General features: G+C 48.8%; 1 protein-coding gene across 1 annotated transcript; it reads right to left on the bottom strand.

Annotated features, from left to right (window-relative positions):
• Nucleotides 1-3,763: 3,763 nt before the first annotated feature.
• Nucleotides 3,764-17,111, bottom strand: Ccr6 (C-C motif chemokine receptor 6). Its single transcript, XM_057763091.1, has 3 exons — nucleotides 16,973-17,111; nucleotides 6,203-6,316; nucleotides 3,764-6,105 (listed from the first exon to the last, which is right to left on the bottom strand). The coding sequence occupies exons 2-3, from the start codon at nucleotides 6,209-6,211 to the stop codon at nucleotides 4,978-4,980; spliced, it is 1,137 nt and encodes a 378-aa protein (XP_057619074.1). The 5' UTR covers nucleotides 6,212-6,316; nucleotides 16,973-17,111; the 3' UTR covers nucleotides 3,764-4,977.
• Between the last annotated feature and the right edge of the window lie 539 nt (nucleotides 17,112-17,650).

Raw genomic sequence — 17,650 nt, 5'->3', positions numbered from 1 at the left:
ACACCCGAAATAATTACACGGAAACTGTATTCTTTTAAACACTGCTTGGTCCATTAGTTTTAGCCTTTTATTGGCTATTTCTCACAACTTGATTAACCCATTTTTAATAATCTGTGTAGCACCACAAGTTGATGGCTTACCAGGGAGATCTTTTTTTTTTTTGGTTTTTTGAGACAGGGTTTCTCTGTGGTTTTGGAGCCTGTCCTGGAACTAGCTCTTGTAGACCAGGCTGGTCTCGAACTCACAGAGATCCGCCTGCCTCTGCCTCCCAAGTGCTGGGATTAAAGGCGTGTGCCACCACCACACGGCTACCAGGGAGATCTTAACCTACGTCTGTGTCCGGCAGGAGAATCATGGCGACTGCCTGACTCGGTTTCTTTCTCCCAGCATTCTGTTCTGTCTACTCCGCCTACCTAATTTTCTGTCCTATCAAAGGCCAAGCAGTTTCTTTATTTAACCAATGAAATCAACACAAAACAGAAGACTCCCACATCACCTTTGGCTGCTTCATCTGTGGTTCAGGGGACATCCAGGAGAGAGCACTCACGTTGACGCAGCTGTGTGAAGACCTCACCGAGCAGCTCAAGTCTCCAAATTATTCATTGTCCTGGGTTCAGGTCCCAGTGGGCCTGGACAGTATTTCCCATCATTCTCTTGGAAGCACTGCCCCAGCAGTCCCGTGGAGGCATCTGTCCACCATCTATCTCCTTTGCTGTTGGTATGGCTGTTACATATGTCTGAGTCATTCTGCAAACCAGGTGTTAGGAACCAGGTATTATGGGCAACAGAACAAGCTCATAGAAAAGGAAACGGAAATGAATTGCCTTTCAGGAACTTTATTTTATTAGGGGGGTTTTAGGCTCGTTGCTATAGGCAAGGAGACTGTGCAGTCGGCAGCATCAGGAGGAACAGATACTACAGCATGAAGGAGGTCCTGAAGGGAAGAGCCTTCAAATCCCTCAGTTCTGGGACTTCGGGAGAGTCGCTGGATCATATGACAGACAGTGCCACTGGGCCCTATAGGCACTGGGGAACTAAGAGAGTTGCTTGCTGTTACAGAATGTGTTTCATTGCAGAGGGTTGCTCTAAACCTACACGCTAGAAGTCAGGGAGCCACGGTAAGGACTGGACGTGACTCCAGACTGACTTGTGTTTGGGCAGTGGGGAGGGAGGCAAGTCTACTGCCAAAGATGAAAGAGAGAATTTGAGGGTGTGTAGAGCAAGGTCACGGCAGTCCCTGGCTGCCTTGCTGGGGACTGCAAGAGTTGTGTGATTTGAGCTAGGGAGCTGAGCTAGAGGGACCTTGAGTTAACGGAGGGGTAGGACTTAAGCCCTTGTCCAAAGTCTCTGATGCTCTCAGGCCCAGCCCAAAGGCTCACCAGGCCCCTGTCTGTGCTGGGAGCCCAGAGTTTCTCATTCTCATGAGGCTCTCACTCTCTGCCAACTCTGTCAGGCAGTGTGCCCTGTCCCATAGCTGCCCTGCCTGTCACTCGCTGCAATACACAGGTGCCAGAACAAAGAGCACGTGTTGCCCACTTGCAGCTGTTGGCAGAGGGTGAGAGCTGGCAATCCAGGGGAGAGGTGCCACTGGTCCTTTATCTGCAGGAAAACTCTAGGGATCTGCTGTGAGTTAGCTACCCTGGTCCCCGTGGCACGAAGACATTAAGGTTTGTCAGGGCGTGGAGGAGGAGCCTCCTTAGCAGCAGGTGGAGGGAGCTAAGGGGCAGCAAGTCTGTGGGAACGGCTGCTTGTGAGAATGAGAAACTGGAAGTGAGACACTCGAGACTCCAGGGACTCCCAGCACAGAAATTCTCACGCCACAGGCAGGGCTGAAACTCTCGGTGTGACTCTACGAAGAGCCTCTTTGACGGCTCGTGAGTAACAAGCTTGAGATTTAGTCAGAGACTGACGTCGTGGACGCTAAAGAACTGCAGCAGCTCCTCAGAGTGGGCGGTCTCTCCCACGGGAGTCAGAGGCTGGGGATGCAGCTGTGGGGTGGGAGTAGAGTGTGTGCCCCGTGCACACACGGCCTGGGGTTTGATACCCAGCCCTGCAACATGAGAAGACAGGCAGGATGCTGGTTTGGGAAGCAGAGGGTCCCCACAGCACAGCACCAATCCCTAGGTGGTGTGGCTCGGCGTGGCGGTGGGTCTAGGCAGCCTTCATGGGGACACTCAGCAATGCATCATTGACCCTATCACAGCCCCTGAAGGCTGAAGGATGGGCTCTGTGCAGAACAATGAATAGGCTTTATTATTATGATGATGATTATTATGATTATTTATGATTATTATGATTATTTTGATGTTACATTTTGAGATAGTATCACTATGCTGCTCAGGCTGACTTTGAACTACTGAACTCAGATAATCCCTCTACTTCGGGCTCACAAGTTGCTGGGACCACAGGCGGGTGCCACCGTCTTAGGTCCTGGTGTCTGGCCATGAAGGGGTCAGGCAGGCAAAAGGGTAACTGTGAGGAGGAGGCTGTAGAAGGAGCAGGGCCAGGGCCTGGTTTGTGCATTGATTCCCAGCTGCCCCAGTACCCAGCAGCCTCCTCTGCTCTCTGTCCCTCCCCTGCAGGCCAGGCCACCTCGGCATGCTCTGCACCCTGTGGGCTGTTGTTTCTTCCTCTGCGTGCCACCAGGTGTCCATGTCCTCAGCAATGCATTCTGGGTTTCGGGTCCTTCATCAAAACTTAGATTTGAAGTCAAAAATCCAGGCTGAAGGCTGTGGGCAGCTGACGGGGATCCATGCCTGGGGGACCTGGGATTTAAGGGTCTCTGCTCATTTATTGGACGATGGGATCTGTCACCTAAGGGCGAGCCACTTTCTTTTCTAGTTATCTAATGAGAAATGAAATAATTCATACCTAAAGACATCGAAATGATTTCAAAGTTATTTCAACCTTAGAACAAAGCATCTTCCATTGAGAAAATACTAAAATCGCTCCCGGGACACCATGTGTGCCTGTTAATTTAAACTGCAATCTCAATACCACCTAGAGTCATCTGGAAGGAGTGTTGGTACAGCATTATCTAGATGACATTGGGCTGTGGTGTGTGTGTGTGTGTGTATGTGTGTGTGTATGTGTAGGGATTGTCTTGTTAGTTGGGTGTGATGACTCTTCCAGAATGTGGGTGGTAGCATTTCATGGATGGGGCCCTGAACTCTATTTTAGAACAGAAAGAAGGCTAGCTGGTCATCAGAGCACTAAGTCCGCAGGGATCCATTCATTCATTCTTTCTCTGCTCTTGACTGCGGTTCCCAAAGCTGCTTCCAGTCAGGATGAGTATTTTATCAGAGCCACAGAAATTAAACCAGGGCTGGATGAAAGCAGGTGCACAGTCCGCTTCCCTCCTCCATCCACCCCCCCCCTGCTTTCTTTTTCAATGGTTCTTAGAACAAAGCAAACAAAGAGACCCGGGATTATTAAAGGTTGTGGATAAGATTATAGTTTAATGTGTGGAACAATGAGAGTAAGCTAAGGAGTTCTCTTCCAAATGCTGGCCTGGAGAGAGGTTTCAGACAGTAAAAGCAGTTGCCTTGCAGGCACAAAGACCAGTTCAATGCCCAAAACCTTTGTAAAAGAGAAAACAAAGAGCTATGGTGGTGCATGCTGGGGAGCAGAGGCGGTGAATCGGGGGCTCCTCTGACCGGCCAGTCTAACCTACACCTACTTACTGCATTCCGAGGTTCTGAGAGACTGCCACACACACACACACACACACACACACACACACACACACACACACACACACACGTCAGGCATTGCTACAGCTCACTAACCATTCACCTTCCAAACCATGTGTCAGAACTGAGCACGTCAGTATTCCGACACTCACATCAGCCACTTTTGGCACGAGCTTTGTGTTTCTGCATCCCCAGTTCAGGTTCGCCATCTGCTTCCGCAGCACTTCAAGGACTAGAGTCCCATGAGCTTCTGATGAGGCAGGAGAGACTTACTACTGCTAACCATGAATTTAGGTAAAGCCGCCTAAAGATCAGTCTCAGTGGCACCAGCCTGTAATCCCAGATCTTTGTAGAGCTGAGGCAGGAGGATTTCCAAGTCAGAAAGGTCTTAGACTATAGAACAGTGGCGGCTCACTTGCAGAGCCTTGTGTGAGACCCCAGGTTCAATTCCCGATTTAAACCAACAATAAATCCACTTGGTCCTGGAGGCCAGCATGCTTTCCACTGTCCAGGGGCTGACCTGAAGCCCGGGGTGACCACAATCTCCAGCTCCATTTCAGAACTGAAAGAAAAGCACTTTCAGCTACAAACCAGCCAAGTTTACCTGCCATGGGATGAATGTTGAACTATGCTAGAAGCTGCCAAGCCCTTCACCCTGCCTGGAACACAAACCCAGCTTGCCCGCTCAGACTCCACCCACCTCAGAGGGGAGGGGAGCCATAGGAAACCACTTTCTGAAGCAGAAGCAAGCTCACAGGCTGACAGCGAGACCATGGACCCCACTTCCTACTTGGTTCCTGCTTTCCAGGTTGCTGTCCCACAGCCTGGCTGAGAGGAGAAGAAGGAACTGGGTACAGGATCTTTGCGATTTGCCATCAGGGATGGTAAACATCCCCTTAGCATCACGCAAGTCCCAGGGGGGCTTCTGTTGCTTTCCCAAGCTGTGTCCTTGTTTTGGGCCGTCACTGGGTCTGCGACCCCCTCACAAACATTTCTGAATACATTTATGTTCATAAGCACTTCACTCTAATCCAGCATCCCCCAAAGCCTCTTTTGTGGACCGCCAATCCCAGAATGCAAGAGCCACCAAGGTTTCTTATCAACCACACTGGGGAGAGCTTGGCTATTGGTGCCTACCTGCCCGCTGGAAGACTTGGCTTAATTTCCATAGTTATTTGGGCCTCTCTCTCTCTCTCTCTCTCTCTCTCTCTCACACACACACACACACACACACAATAGCAGGTTTCATAAAGGCATTTGGACTGTGTGGCTTCATACCCCCACATTACATGGTAAAGGATGAGGCATTGTCATTGTCCATGATCTCACTGGTCTGCCGGGAAGCATAGCTCTCTGAGTACACCCGCGCGCAGAGGAAGCCCGGCACCTTGTTCTTTCTCCTCGCACACCACACATCCTTCATGATCTTCACGAAGTAGTTTCTGAATTTCTGTCCAATAAATGCGTACAGCACGGGGTTGAGGCAGCAGTGGAGGAAAGCCAGGACCTCAGCCACGTTCCTGGCGTAGGCGAGGCGAATCTCACCGCTGCAGGACCTGTCCATTTTGCCTGTGTTTACTGCAGTCATGAGCAGGACCACATTGTGAGGGATCTGACAAGCTAGGAACACAAGGACCACAGCGATGACGACGCGGATAGCTCTGTGCCTTTTAGAATTCTGGGCCTGCACCAAGGTTTTGATGATGAACAGGTAGCAGAATACCATGAACAGCAGAGGGATGAAGAAGCCGAAAAGCAACTCAAGCCCCAGCCCCAGCAGCTTCCAGGTGATGGGCTCCGAGACAGACTTGTACTGGGGCTCACAGACCTCTATTCCACCCTGGAACGGGTATTTCTTGTTGAAGATAAATGTGGGACTTGAGATGAAGACTGATATGGCCCACACAACGAAACAGATGATCTTGCTGTGTGCCAGCGTTCTGGATCGGACCCGGAAAGATTTGGTTGCCTGGACGATGGCGATGTACCGGTCCAGGCTGATACAGGCCAGGAGCAGCATCCCACAGTTAAAGTTGATGGCATAAATACCTTTCATCAGTTTGCACAGGGAATTGCTGAAAACCCAAGTGCCGGTGGCGTGAGTCACTGCCCAGAACGGCAGAGTGAGGACAAACAGTATGTCTGTGATGGCCATGTTCAACAGGTAAACATCAGTCATGGACCTGGCCTTCTTGTAGAAGGCAAAGGTCATCACTACCATAATGTTGCCCAGGAGGCCAAAGACACATATTAAAGAGTAGGCAGTCGGCACAAATACCCTGGTGAACTCTCTGACCTCCTGCAAGGAGCACGGCGCATCGTCTGGAGACACCGATAAGGGCAAGTCGTCTGGAGACACAGATAAGATCGAGTCAGAGTACTCCTCATAGCCCTCTGTGGAGTTCATTGTCTCCTGGAAAACAATGAAAACAGAATCAGCAGCGGCATATTTTCAAGCGACCGTGTTTATTCGCGCTCCCACTCCCTGCCAACATAAAATAGCTACTCACTTCGTGCATGACGGTCCTGGGTGTCGGTGGGAAATCCAGACCTGGTGTGGAAAGTGGGAGGGCAGTTTCGGTCACACACTCGCTAGCACAGGCTTTAGGAGAGCTGAGGCGAAGCTACAGAGGAGAGGAGGCAAAACGGGCTTCAGTTATGCTGTGTTCTGGAACATTCTGCCCCATTGGAACATACTGCGCTGCATGTTATGTGATGTGAAAACATCCACTGAACAGGATTTCCAATGCTTTCTGCAGAGCCCTCCGGAGAGTGAGCACAGTGAGCAAGGCAGGCTCTGCACGCCCGGTGGCTTTTCTGCAGTGCCGCAGGCTGGTGCTGCTGGCTTGGACGCAGCCATAAAGAGTGCAGAAATGAATGGGCCTGACCAGACTTCATTAGCTGTAGACTGTGACTTTCTGATTTCTAATCTCTGGCTTCAGAAAAGCCATATCAGAAAAAAAAAAACCCACAGATTTTAAACTGTGTGAGAACCTTCACCCAAAAAATCCAGTTAAGACTATTCAAGAAAATCTTACAGAATGAAAATCTATAAATACCTCGATGTGGGTAGAAAGAAACTCGTGATTGATTTGAGGACTGAAGAGATGGTTCAGTGGTTAGGAACACGCGCTGCTCTTCTGAGGACCTGGGTTTGATTCCCAGCACTACCCGTGTCAGGTGGCTTATAATTAGTTGTAGCAGTTCCAGGGAGGTGAAGCCCTTCTGGTCCCTGAAGGTAGCTCTGTACATGTGGCAGAAGCTTACTGGGATCAACATCATGAATAGACAAAGCCCATATGGATAACGCCATTATGATTCTACCCTAACAAGAAGACTTAGAAACCAAAAGCTGGGAGCCCAGAGTGGTGGTGCATGCCTGCAACCTCAACACTCAGGAGGCTGAGGCAGGAGGATAGCGAGTTCAAAGCCAATTTGGGATACATAGTGAAACTATTTTGAAAGAAAAAACAAAAATCAACAACAAATAAAACAAGTAGCAAAGATAAGAGGAAAGGAGGGAGGAGGAGAGCAGGAGACGGGGAAGAAGGGAAGGGAGGGGAGGAGGGAAAAAGAAGGAAGGAAGAGGAGAGATTATAAAAAAGAAACCACAAAATATTTATGAACAAGGTTTATATGCTGATAATCCCAATAGCTGAGAGAAGAGTAATAGTGTGTAGATTTAGGAGAGAGGTAAGGCTGAGTGGGTCTCTATCCAGATACATTTTCCTCAAATTGATACAACAGACAGACACGAAGTCAGAACTCCGGAAGGCTTTCTAAATCGAGAAACTGGCTAACTGATTCTGATTCTGCAATGAATTCAAGAAAGAATGAAGTTGGAGGATTCACACAACCTCGTAAGACTTGGGACACTTTAGTGTCAGTGCAGGGGAAGCTGGTTAAAGGGAACAGGCTCTGTGGGATGAACACGGAGTCCAGAAATGAACCACGCAGATATTAACAGTCAGCTGACTTTTAAACGAGGTCCCAATGTGACTCTGCAGTACAAAGACTATCTTGAATTTATGTGGAGACGCTGGTCCCCATCCAAACCTCCTGCCACCAGAAAAGTGAACTCAGATTGGGTGCAGCTCCAAATGCAAGAGCAGAGACAGAGAGCAGCCAGAGGGGACGCAAGGGATCTTTGTGACCAAAGGAATGGAAGGGTTTTCTTAAATAAATTATGAAAAACATATATTGTAAAGTAATAATAATAATAAATTGTGCTTAATAAGAATTAAAACTTTGAAATAAAAAATTAAAAACTTTAGCTCTTTTCAAAAAAACACTTCAGAAAAAAAAATTTGAATTGGAAAATAACATCTGTCCTCATGGCCAGGAGGATCCAAAATGTGGCCTGCATAGTCCCCAGGCCAGGCCGGAGGGCCCCGCTAGCAGGGGCCGACACTCGTTCAGATGCCCATCATAGTCAAGAGATGCCATCTTAAATTACATTTACTGATCGGGATGGTGAAGCATTTCCCAAGGACCCAAAATTTGTTCATTGTTCGTAGGAGCGAATGTCATGAGCGTGCTGGGTCCAACAGTGAGAAACGCAGCTACCGATGACCTCAGCACTGCCGGGGTTGGCAGTCAGCGCTCTCCGTGAGATGGTAACAGTCACATTTACCTGAACGCCAGACGCAGTACCTGGAAACACATCAGCTCACTAAACCACTGCTGTCACCACAAGAATGGTGCACGTTGTTGCTAGGAAATCGCACTGGTCACAGATTGGCATCTGGGCCACCACAGCACACACAGTCTCGAACACAATCTACCTCATCACTCAATCTGAGCGGAGTTTAACGCTCTGGAGATGTGACCTATACATTTTCTGTTAGAATTTTTGTTTGACGATAAAGATGTTGGCGAATTCTTTCCTTTTTTTTTTTTTCTGTTTCTTTTGGGGAGAGTTTTTAAAAAATGATTTATTTATTTTTATTTTGTGTACGTTGTGTTCAGCCTGTATGTATGTCTGTGTGAAGGCGTCAGAGATCCCCTGGAACTGTAATTCAGACAGTTGTGAGCTGCCTTGTGGATGCCGAGAATTAAACCCAGAACCTCTGGAAGACCAGCCAGTGCTCTTAACCACTGAATCATCTCTCCAGTTCCCATTGGTGAATTTCGCTGGTGGGGTTAGATAGGGTTTCTCTGTGTAGCTGTCCTGGAATTCTCTCTGTAGAGCAGGCTAGCCTTGAACACAGAGATCTGCCTACTTCTGTCTCCCGAGTGCTGGGATACCCAGCACCTGCTGGCGAATTCCTAATTAAATGTTTCTGTCTATCTATTTAGAGCAAAATAGACTGTTAGCCTACCAAGAGGAGAGCTGCTTGGGGTACAGGGTCTACAGTCTAGTTTTCTGTGAGCCGATAAACAAATGTCAAGCTAGCACAGCAAGACACCATCAGTCTTGGTTTCAGGCTCCCAGCATTCTCCCTCACACATGCCCACTCTCTGGGTCTTACTGTTGCTCGACTAAATCACACACAAGACCCATGTATGTCCACTGATTCCCAATGCACAATATGGTCATCTTTGAGGTTTAAGTGTTCCCAGGTCCGCAGTTCTCAGACAAGCATGTCCAGAGACATTCTAAAGAACAAACTGATACTAAGAGAATCTATGAAAAACCGCCCCAAATTACCCTTTGGAGGAAACCTTCAGGGGTCTTGTGAGGGGAAGGATATGAGGACACCACCTTGCCTGCTGTCAGCTGCCTTAGTAGACTGTCACTCTGACACCCTCTGTCCGCCTTTGGTTGAACGGTTCCCCTTCCAGGCCACAGATGCAGTAAAGCACTACAGTGTCAGGACATCAAAATGTTTAGCACCCGAAGCTCTTCCTCATCACCGTGTGTGTCTCAGTGAAGTGTGTTACACCTTCAGAACATGAGAGAAAGCTGTTTCTCGGCTTCCGTTTCTTCCTGTCCGCTCTAGACATTTCACAGCTACTCAGAGAACGTTGTTGTTAGGCTGCCTACTCCGTGAGTCCAGGAAGGCGGAGCTGCCATCAGAACCTTCCAAATGTAGGGGAGGCTTAGAAGGGCTGGCCATGAAGCAAGAGAACAGAGTCTGGATCCCAGGACCCACGTAAGTGACAGATAAGCGTGGCAACTTGCCTGCAATGTCAGACTCCAAAAGTGGAGACGGGATCCCCAGAGCAAGCTGGCTAGCGAGACTAAGCATGCTCCAGGTTTGATTGACAGACCCTGCCTCAAAGAGGAGGATGGAAGAGCAACTGAAGATTTATGACATCAACCTTGGGCCTGCACACATGTGCCCACACATGTGAACACATATGTGCATATTCCACACACATACACATGAAAAAGAACAGGGTAAAGGTTTCACAATTTATCTGTAGATACAGAAAAAGTGAATGTCACCATTGAGGTATGGAGTCATTACACCTCCAAGAATATCATGAAGGACAGACGGTGGCGCACGCCTTTAGTCCCAACACTAGGGAGGCAGAGGCAGGCAGATCTCTGTGAGTTCAAGGTCAGCCTGGTCTACGGAGTGAGCTCCAGGACAGCCAGTGCTGTTACAGAGAGAAAACCTGTCTCAAAATACCCCCCTCCACAAAAAGAATATCATTAAGGAATCTCAGGCACCTGGCATCAACAGTAAGTGAGTTACCGTGTGTTTGCTGACATACAACCATCAGGCCCATCCAAGCCCTCACAGTCACCAGACAACAGATAAGGGAAGTGTGACAGACATTGCAAATCTGTGATTAAATCTGAAATCTGAAAGTAATTCTGAGAAGGAACTGGGTACTGGGTGCCGGCACACAGAGATGGATGGGCCTCCAGCTGGGCAGTGGCTGAGCTGCCAAGGGTTTGAACTAGCACTCTTTGGGTGTGTTGACAGTCCACGTGGAACCCGTTCCCAAGCACACCTGGTTTTCAGTTCTGCAGCGAGGGACTTGGCACCAACGTCAGCTGCAGGGCAGGTGGGCACAGTGCCGTGGTCTCTTCTGAGCCTCTAAAGCAGGATCTGCTGTGGGCAGACCTCAGTGCCCGTGGCCCGACCCAGATCCCTATTTCTTCAGCAGCTGTCCGGGAGGGCCCTTGCCAGCCTCCTCAAGAAACCCGCTTGACTTGTGGCTCCTCAACCAGTTTCAATATGAGCAGCAAAGGATGCTTCCCTCCCAAGCCTCCATCTCTTCTCCTGCCTCAGATGAGGGTGTCTTGAGGGTCAAGCACCTTCAGTTCTATCCATCCCAGGTGGCTGCTCCTCCAGACCTACTCACGTCTGCACAGCCCCTTTTGCCTGGTGAACTGACATGCTCACAGGGCCCATTGAGCATTTCTCATTGTTGACATCAAGTCAAAGAACAGAAAGAAAGGAGGCAACACTCCGCCTTTGAAAACGCCAAGAATCGAAGAAGACAGTGAAGCAGATGGATCAAAAGTGCTCTTGACAACTGAGCCGTCTCCGGTCCTACCCCCACGCCTGCCTTTAAATAGTCGACAGCTCAGATGAAAACTCCAAGTTCTGCAAGAACATAGCACAGGCATGTCTTTGCTAGGAAGCTCACCGAGCCTGCTGAGCCGCTCCCACAGGCACAGGTGTCTGACTGCTGCTCGCTGTCTCCCCTCCACTTCAGTTACTCAGCCTTCAGCCTTAAAACCAGCTGTCTGTCACACCACCAACACGGTGCCCGCCACTCCAAAGATGTCTACTCCTTACTTGTTGGAACCCGTGAGCATGTCAGTTCACCAGGCAAAAGGGGCTGTGCAGACGTGAGTAGGTCTGGAGGAGCAGCCACCTGGGATGGATAGAACTGAAGGTGCTTGACCCTCAAGACTCCCTCACCTGAGGCAGGAGAAGAGATGGAGGCTTGGGAGGGAAGCATCCTTTGCTGCTCATATTGAAACTGGTTGAGGAGCCACAAGTCAAGCGGGTTTCTTGAGGAGGCTGGCAAGGGCCTCCCGGACAGCTGCTGCAGAAATAGGGATCTGGGTCGGGCCACGGGCACTGAGGTCTGCCCACAGCAGATCCTGCTTTAGAGGCCCAGAAGAGACCACGGCACTGTGCCCACCTGCTCTGCAGCTGAGGTTGGTGCCAAGTCCCTCGCTGCAGAACTGAAAACCAGGAAGCTTAGCCGTATGAACTTAGCCTGTCAACTTGGTGGTAGTGACAGCAGACTCGTACAGAGCTCAGCAAAATGAGCATTTGTTTAACTTTTAGGCCCAACCACCGAAACCATTAGGCTCAGAATGAGGTCAGCACCAGTCTCTGCACCTGGTCCTGGCCAGATTTACACAGTGATTAGGAGTTGGGAGGGGGTCCTTGGTGACTGGCAAGCACAGTGAAGTGGTGTTTAGCTTCAGAAGCGGAAGGTCAGTTAGGAAGGGCATCCATCATGGCATGGGAGATTGTGACTTGAAAGAGGGTCTTTGACTCTGCCCTAAAGTAGAACTCTGCTTGGAAGGAGAAAATGGCATGAATGCTAGGAAGAATGCCAGATGCTTCAACCACGGCCCAGGCACCCTTGGGACAGGATGGGCTGGACCTCTCGGACCGGGAGCCCTAGGCTGTAGGGACGGGTGAGCATGAGATGGGGGACCCAGGAATCCAATCAGCAGAGCTCATTCTCAGAGTACACCCACCAGCCTAGACTGCAGTAAGCCTGTGTGCCTGGAGTTTCTGGGATCTGAACGAGGTCTCTTGGAGACAGGAGAGAGCTACATAGGATCTACTATCCAGTGAGGAGCAGGGATAATGGGGATCTTGAGATGAGCGTGCGCACCTAGTCAGATGTGCACTGCTCTGGGAAAGGACTGCTTCCTAGGCCAAGTGCCCCCTGCTGGCTGTGGGTTTCTGGGAAACCTGCTGTCAGGTGAGGCCTGGGGGTCCATTGGATGCATGCTTTCTCCCTTCCAACCCACAAAGCTTCAGTTTTGAAGGAATCGCACCAGAAACCCCATTAACACAAGAAGGTGGTGTTCTCAACTCTTGGTGCACCCCTAGTGGCTCCTGGCTTAACTTCATCAGATGGTAGCTCTATCCGAGGAATCTCCAGTCACCCCATAATCTCACTTATCATAGAAGAAGTGGGGGAGATAGACATCTGGGATAGATTCTGGTGTTCCTTGGGTGCTGAGGGCGACAGGATGAATCTGTGTCCCTCTCCCTTCGCCACGGTCAAACCTACTGCTTATGGGACTTTTTCAGCCCATGTTCTCTGAAGAGGGCTTTGGAAAATGCTGACCCAAAAAAAGCAGGCACGAAGGGGCTCCCAGGATCCTCTCCCTGAGCACGCCAGACTGGACTACAGTGGTATGCGGTCTCTGTAGTGCTGCCCTGCCTGTTGGAAGGGGTGGTGTCACAAGTCACAGTGACTACCTTTCAGTAGCATGCTGACCCCAGTGACATCACATCCAAGCAGATCCTGTCGCTCCAACCTGCAAAAACCAATCACTACTCAAGCTGTGCCCCCTCCCCTCACTGGCTTTAGATCAGAAACCAGCTCTTGGTCACGGCATGGCTTTGGAGGGCTTTTCTCCTCTTTCAGAGACGCTGTCTCCTCCTCTGCTCTCCCTCCCCCATTTCTGCTCTCTCTTCTCTCCCTCTTTCTTCTCCCTGCATCCAAATGAAAAGCTCAGCTCTCCCATGGCTTTCACATTTAAGGTCTGAAACCACACGGGCACACTGCCACTTCCCCTTTCAACAAACGGAGCAGTGCTAGGCACCAAGATGGAGTGTGAGCTCATGTCCTGGACCAACTCGCTTCTCCCTCTGGATTCTAACATGTTAGAGGCAATTCTCTCAATCACATAGAAAAAGAAACCACTACTTCGGGAAAATTTAATGCTAGTAATACTTTCAACACAGTGGAAACATCTTTGGTGTACTGTAGTATGGTTTCCTAGAGCTGTTTTCACTGGGTACACTGTGCAAGGAAAGCAATTATGAAGGCAACTAGCATCTCACGATCGTGGCAGTTAGTGCCTTAGCTAGTACCAGAGAGTGAAAAGATAAGCCTGGGGGGATGGCTGCAGCTGGCTTTGAGATGGGGCAGAGACAGGCAGCCCAGAGAAGGAGGGAGGGAGGGAGGGAGACAGCCCAGAAGGAGAGATTTTATACCTGTGCCCAGATTATATGTATGTGTGTGTATGTCTGTATATGTATGTGTGTGCATATCTGTATATGTATGTGTGTGCATGTCTGTATATGTATGTGTGTGCATATCTGTATATGCTGTATGTGTGTGCATGTCTGTATATGTATGTGTGCATGCCTGTATATGTATGTGTGTGCATGTCTGTATATGTATGTGTGTGCATGTCTGTATATGTATGTGTGCATGCCTGTATATGTATGTGTGTTCATGCCTGTATATGTATGTGTGTGCATGTCTGTATATGTATGTGTGTGCATGCACATATGCATAGACGCATTGGTGTCATGTTTGTAGGTATGTAAGCATGAATAGTTGTGTATGCATGCACAAATCTATTGCACATGTCTATAGGCCTGCATGTGTTGTCTACGCATGAGCATTTTTGATGGTATGTATGGGTGTGTTCATGTCTGAGTGTATGTGTGTATATACACGTATAAGCATGCATGGTATACACTGGCCTAGGTGTGTATGAGTGAGTGCCTATGCAGAAGGGTACAGAGGAGTATGCATAGACAAGGTGTGTGTGCGCACACGAGTGTGTGTGTGTGCACAGCTGTGTGCAGGATGTAAATCAAGTTCCAGACACATGCTGGGTGTTGAGATCACCACTTCCCATCAGTTACTGCTGTCACCTTACAAAGCTCCTCCCGGCAGACAGCATTCCGGGGTCCGAGCCAACAGACCACAGCCTATCCGAGACCACGAGCTGCGCTATAACTTCCCCGTCGCCTGCCGTCCCACAGCTGGCTCACTTTGCCATGCCGTTCCCACAGACCTTCAACAGCATTAGCTTAGTTAAAGCTTAGTGGAAGCATCTAGCATTTCCTCGCTGCACTGCTGGTGTGTGTGTGTGTGTGTGTGTGTGTGTGTGTGTTTGTGTGTGTGTGTTTTAAGTTCACTGGAATCACAGGCATGCTGGCTTCTCCGCTCAGTCAACCTCAGTGCAGCTGAAAGGCGACTCTGCTTCCTTCTGCTTTTGAGCTGGTGGTTAGGAAGAACCCAGAAGGTATTTTCCAGTGATCTGCTTTCTTTTTTGGCAGCTCACTTCTGTGCTGTATTTTTGTTGTTGTTTTTAGAGACAAGGTCTCACTATTTGATACACAGTGGAGTTTTACCCATAATCCTTTGCATTTAGCTACTGAATTTTGGGAATACGGGCTGCTGCTATATGCACTGCTAGTATTTCCTTTATTTATTTGCAGGAATCAAATCTTTAACCACTTCAAGGGTAGCTGTAATGTGGGCTTTGTGCCTGTTCTATATTTAGGGTGCTGGTCTCCATAATGTCCCCACCCACAGTCTTGCGTTGACTAAATCTCTTACCGCCTCTGTCTTACCTTAGTACTTGGCTTCTCAGAATCCCTTTGTGTACTGAGTTAGATAAAGAACTGCAGTTTTGGGGCTCAGAGGGATGACTCTGTTATCAGGAGCAAGCTCCGCTCTTGAACAGGACTGGAGTCTGTTCCCAGCACACACTTTGCCAGCTCCTGACTGTTTGTTTATAACTCTGACTTCTGTGGGATCCGACACCTTTAGCCTCCTTGGACACTCACACTGATGTGTTTATATCCCTTCCCAGACACATATATGTACGCATAATGAAAAATATATAATAAATCTTAAGAGGGCTCAGAGGTTGAGAGCATTGGCTGTTCTGCCAGAGATCCCGAGTTCAATTCCCAGCAAACACATGCTGGCTCACAACCATCTGTAATAAGATATGATGCCCTCTTTTGGCATGCAGGCAGAATACTGTATACATAATAAATAAATAAGTCTTTAAAAATCTTCAGGAAAGTGTTGCATTGCTCGACTTGGTGTAGCCAGGCGCGAACAGTTCCCTAGCATTCACGAGGTCTGTGCCTCACTCCCAGCACTGCAAAAGCAGCAGTCTAGACCCTAGGTGCTCAGGAGGGTGAGGCAGAAGAAGAGCAAGTTCAATGCCTGGGTCACATTGTGAATTTGAGGTCAGGCTACACACCCTAGTGAGACCTGTCTCAAAATAAAAAGTAAAAATGTATCTGGGAATAAAGCTCAGTGGTGGAGTGTTTATCTGGCATGCACAACTCCTAGGTTCAGTTCCTACTAACACATACACACACATACATACATACATACACACAGACACATAGACACACACATACATACACAACACATACATACATAGATACACACATTCACAAACACATACACACAGACACACACACACATGCACATACATACACACACAAACACAGACATACAAACACAGACACACACATACATACATGACACATACATACACACATACATACACAGACACAGACATACACACACAAACACAGACATACAAACACAGACACACACATACATACGTGACACATACACACATACACAGACACACACAGAGACACAGACACACACAGAAACAAACACATATACAGACACACAAACACAGACACACACATACACACAGACACACACATACATACACAAACACATAAACAGACACATAAACACAAACATACAGACATACACATACACAGACACATACACACAGACACACAGATAGGGACACACACAAACACACACACATAGACACAAGCACACACACATGTACACATATACAGAGACACAGACATACACACACAGACACAGGAATGCACACACATGCACACACAGACACATACACACAGAGAGACACAGACACACACAGAGAGACACAGGTGCACACACAGACACACAGAGAGACAGACACAGGCATGCACACACACATACACACACAAAGACACATACATACAGACACACACAAACACAGGCGCACACACACAGACACACACGCACTTCCTTTCTAGACTGATGTCTCTCAGATATTTCTCAAAGAAAGAAGCAGTGACCACCCGTCTCCAAAGCTCTGGTGTGAGGCGGTGAGAATGAAACCTCCAGATGGGCCCTGCAGAAATAACTATCTTCGGGAAAACATGCTCTTCTCTGCTGAAACCACAAGGATTGGTAAATAAGAAAATTGTAAGGACTTACTGCGTGGAAATCTGGCTGGCTTGCCACACCCCATAGGAAGCTGTCCCTGCCAGACATCCCTACCATGGGATGAGAGAAGCTAAGGCATGTCTGGAAAAGATTGGGAAGGGATACATGCTTACCCCAGGAAATGCTGAGATCCAACGTGGACTGGCCAGCTACCCCTGCCTCAGTGGTTGTCCAAGCTCCAGCCCTAGGAGTGTGAGGACCATTCTGTCAACAGATGTGACCAGCAGTGACCATTAAGAAACGGGTAGCGAGATGCTGGGGTTGCCAGAAGAAAGTCACTAGGCCACTTCCTATTTAAAAGCAACGCCTATCTGCCTGGATGCAAATGGTTAACCATGTACAGCCTGTAGGTTGTAAAAGAATTACGAATCATCATCATCGTCATCATCATCTTCATCATCATCATCATTGCTATCACCATCATCACTATCAACCACCATCACCCTAAGCTGACTTGGAGTCAAACCAGTGCAAAGTGGAAAGAACTTGGTTTTGTGGTTTCTCAAGGAAGAGAGCCTCTGTGCTGTTTTCTATGTGAAGTGTTGGAAGGGAGGGTGCTGGAGCCCCCTGGAGGCAGTGCGAGCATTTGCAGCAGAGTGACTGTAGGGTCAGGGGCTTTGGCTCTGCCCTGCTCTCTCCCACAAGTCCTGCAGGCTCAGGAAGGATGCTGCTCCAGACTACAGTCAGCTCCATGGTCGTCCCTACCTCGAGCACTAGAGAGAGTGGGAGGGCAGTGAGAGGGGACACGCTGGACACAGATGGAGGGAAATGGGCTTCGGCGACGCCGTGAG

Source organism: Chionomys nivalis, chromosome 2 (genome assembly GCF_950005125.1).
Source record: "Chionomys nivalis chromosome 2, mChiNiv1.1, whole genome shotgun sequence".
Taxonomy (NCBI): domain Eukaryota; kingdom Metazoa; phylum Chordata; class Mammalia; order Rodentia; family Cricetidae; genus Chionomys; species Chionomys nivalis.
The sequence above is the reverse complement of the archived record's forward strand: the minus strand, read 5'-3'. Positions and strand labels throughout refer to the sequence as shown.